Here is a 3,237-nt window from a genome sequence, read left to right as displayed (position 1 = left end):
CTGTGTCCCTTCTGTGGCCACCATGTCTCTGCCCACGCCTGCCCTGTCCCTTATCCACTGAGTCCCTGCCCTGTTCCCACTGCATTCTCTCGTGCCCACAAAACACAGCACTGTAACAGCTACTGAGAAGAAATTAACTCTACCATAGCTGAAACCAGGACATCACCACAACCCCGTCCCATACCCGCCATGTCCGTGTCTTGTGCCCACAACATCCTGCCCTGTGCCCACCACATCCTCCCATGCCCAGCACATCCCTACCCCGTGCCCATGTCCCAGTCCTGTGCCCCCGTGTCCTGCCCTGTGCCCCCTCCCTGTCCCCGCCTGCCATGGCTCACTCGTCTCTGTCCCCATCCCAGGATTCGCGGGCACGCCCGGTTACCTGTCCCCTGAGGTCCTGCGCAAAGAGGCCTATGGCAAACCTGTGGACATCTGGGCATGCGGTAAGAACCCATCCCTGCCCCAATCCCTTCCCAGTCCCTGCCTAATCCCTGCCCCATCCCTGCCTAATCTCTGATTGATCTCACTGTGATATCCCTGCCCCATCCCTGCCTAATCTCTGATTGATCTCACTGTGATTCCACCCCACTCCCATTCTGACCCCTTCCTGGCTCCATCCTAGTCTCATCCCATTCCCATCCCAGTCTCACCCTGGTCCCATCCCAGTTCCTGTCTCATCTGTGTCCCAGTCCCATCCTGGTCCCATCCCTGTCCCCATCCCATGGCCATCCTGTGCCATGTGCCCCGGCCGTGCCGCACTCTCCTGGCGGGTGCCATCCTGGCAGCATGGGGACAGACCACGCTGGGATCACTGCTGTGTCATGGGGACACCACAGGGACGGAGGGAGCCAGGGGGTGGCTGGGGGTCCCTGCACCCCCCTGACCCTGCTCTCCCTGGCCCAGGGGTCATCCTGTACATCCTCCTGGTGGGCTACCCGCCGTTCTGGGATGAGGACCAGCACAAACTCTACCAACAGATCAAGGCCGGGGCCTATGACGTAAGTTCCCAGTACCAGGACCCCCCGTGCTGTGATGGCCAACCCGTTAACTCCAGAACCTACTGAGGGATGCTACAGCTAATCCCAGTGGGCAGAAGCTGGGGGGGATGGCTTTGGGCCACACCTTCAGTGGCTGGTTGGGGACGTGTGGACACGGAGGGACACGGCTGCCATGGGGCTGCCCCTCCAGAGCTGTCAGCCTTCTGTGTCCCTGTTTCCCCCCAGTTCCCTTCGCCCGAGTGGGACACGGTCACCCCTGAAGCAAAAAACCTCATCAACCAGATGCTGACCATCAACCCCGCCAAGCGTATCACAGCTCACGAGGCCCTCAAGCACCCGTGGGTCTGCGTAAGTGCCACGTGTCCCCCACTGGTGCGTGTCCCTCTGGCCCAGTGGCCAGTAGCACCTGGCGCTGACCCTGCTGTCCCCCATAGCAACGCTCCACCGTGGCCTCCATGATGCACAGACAGGAAACAGTGGAGTGCCTGAAAAAGTTCAACGCCCGGAGGAAGCTCAAGGTGAGGGGGTAAAGCATGGGCTGGAGATGGTGCTTGTCCCCCTGGCACCACCCTGTGTCTCCATGGGGCTCTCCTGCGGGACCCTGCCCAGCCTGCTGTGGGACCCTGCCCTGTCCACTGTGGGACCCTGCCCTGTCCACTGTGGGACCCTCCCCAGCCTGCTGTGGGACTGGCCCTATGTCCTGGCCGTGCCCAGTGCACGCTTCCATCCTGGCACGCACCAGGGCCATCTGGTGTGTTCCCATGAGGTACGGTCCCATTCCAGTGGTTCCCACCCTGGCCATGCCCACTGCTCTGCCGTGGGCTGCGGTCCCATCCCAGTGACACCCAGTGTGGCACAGTCCCATCCTGCCCCTGCACAGTACGTGTCCCCATGCCACGGTTCTAGCCTACCCCCCCTCGTGCTGCCCCCCTATCCTGCACCCTCCATCCCACTGCCCAGTCCCATGGCTCCATCCTGCCCCCTCATCCTGCAGCCCCCTCTCGCACTTCTCAGTCCCGTGGGCCCCACCCTGCACCACTCATCCCTTCATCCTGGACCCCATATCCCATCATCCCACTTCCCTCCCCATTCCACTCCACCTGTCCCATCCCCTGCTCCCAGGACCCCTCCTGTCCTTTTTCACCCCCATGCCCCCTCCCCTCACTGTGCCCTTCCCCACAGGGTGCCATCCTCACCACTATGTTGGCCACCAGGAACTTCTCAGGTAAGGGGGGGGCGCCTGCTGGCCGGGGGGGCCAGGGGCCACAGCACCCCTGACCACAGCTCCCCCCTGGGCTGGTGCCCCCCTCTCTCTGTCGCTGTCTTTCTCTCTTTCTCCCCTCCCCCTCCCTTAACCCCCCCATTTTTTCCCCATCGGCGAGGACGGGGCGTGTGGTAGCCAAGGTGGGGGCAGGACCCGGTCCCCCCTGCCCCACACACACAGCAGCAGGTAGTGCCCGGTCCCCGTGTGTCCCCCCCACTCCGGTGGCTGGGGGGGGGCGACACGGGGAGGGGGACGGAGCATCCCCAGCCACCCCAGGCCTGAGCCCAGGGTGATGGGCACCCTAAGAGTTCTCGTTGGGGGGGTGGAAGTTGGGGGTCCCAGCTGCAGCCCCACCAGCCCCCTAACAGGAGCTCTGCTCCCTCTCTCTCTCTCTCGTGGCCCGCAGTGGGCAGACAGACCACCGCTCCTCCGACCATGTCGGCGGCCGCCGCCGGGGCCCCCCTGGGGCTGGTGGAACAAGGTAGACGCGTCCGCAAAGGGCCCCCCCGGCCCCGCTTGGTCTCTGTGTGTCCCCGGATCCTTCATCCCCACGTCCCCCTCTTCTCCCAACCATCCTCTTCCCCGCCTCCCCCTCCCCAACAGGTTTCGGGTGCCCTCCTCGGAAATCGGAGCGCATGCATGGCCGCCCTGCACTGCCCCCTCCTCACCCTGCAGCCTCTCCCCCTCTCCACCGAGAAATGCCACTGTCCCCGCTGCTGACGCCCTGGGGGGGTCTCTGCCCCACCCCCCATCCCATGGAGGGGTCTGCTGGGTGCTTGTGCCCTGGCCAGTGTGTCCCCTGAAGGGGCACATACAGTGGTGGCATCCCCAGGGTCCCCACCTGGGCCAGCAATGGGGAGTTGGGGGCAGAGGGATAATTCTAGGGTGTCCCCTCCCCCATTGCTCCCACCCCGTGGCACTGCTCCCTCTATGCACACAGTGGGGGCACACCAGTGAATGGAGGGGGGCAAACTG

General features: G+C 64.3%; 1 protein-coding gene across 1 annotated transcript in view; it reads left to right on the top strand.

Moving 5' to 3' along the window:
- Positions 1-3,237, top strand: part of CAMK2B (calcium/calmodulin dependent protein kinase II beta) — a 16,299-nt gene that overhangs the window by 6,691 nt on the left and 6,371 nt on the right. Inside the window, exons 6-11 of the mRNA XM_029963976.1 lie at positions 360-443; positions 904-998; positions 1,224-1,346; positions 1,433-1,516; positions 2,181-2,223; positions 2,669-2,968. Of these exons, the coding sequence (XP_029819836.1) occupies positions 360-443; positions 904-998; positions 1,224-1,346; positions 1,433-1,516; positions 2,181-2,223; positions 2,669-2,968 (729 nt within the window). The remainder of the gene's footprint in view (positions 1-359; positions 444-903; positions 999-1,223; positions 1,347-1,432; positions 1,517-2,180; positions 2,224-2,668; positions 2,969-3,237) is intronic.

This window comes from Manacus vitellinus, unplaced genomic scaffold (assembly GCF_001715985.3).
Source record: "Manacus vitellinus isolate BGI_N305 unplaced genomic scaffold, ASM171598v3 scaffold_105_pilon, whole genome shotgun sequence".
In the NCBI taxonomy this organism is placed as follows: Eukaryota; Metazoa; Chordata; class Aves; order Passeriformes; family Pipridae; genus Manacus; species Manacus vitellinus.
This window is presented reverse-complemented; position numbering and strand designations above follow the sequence as displayed.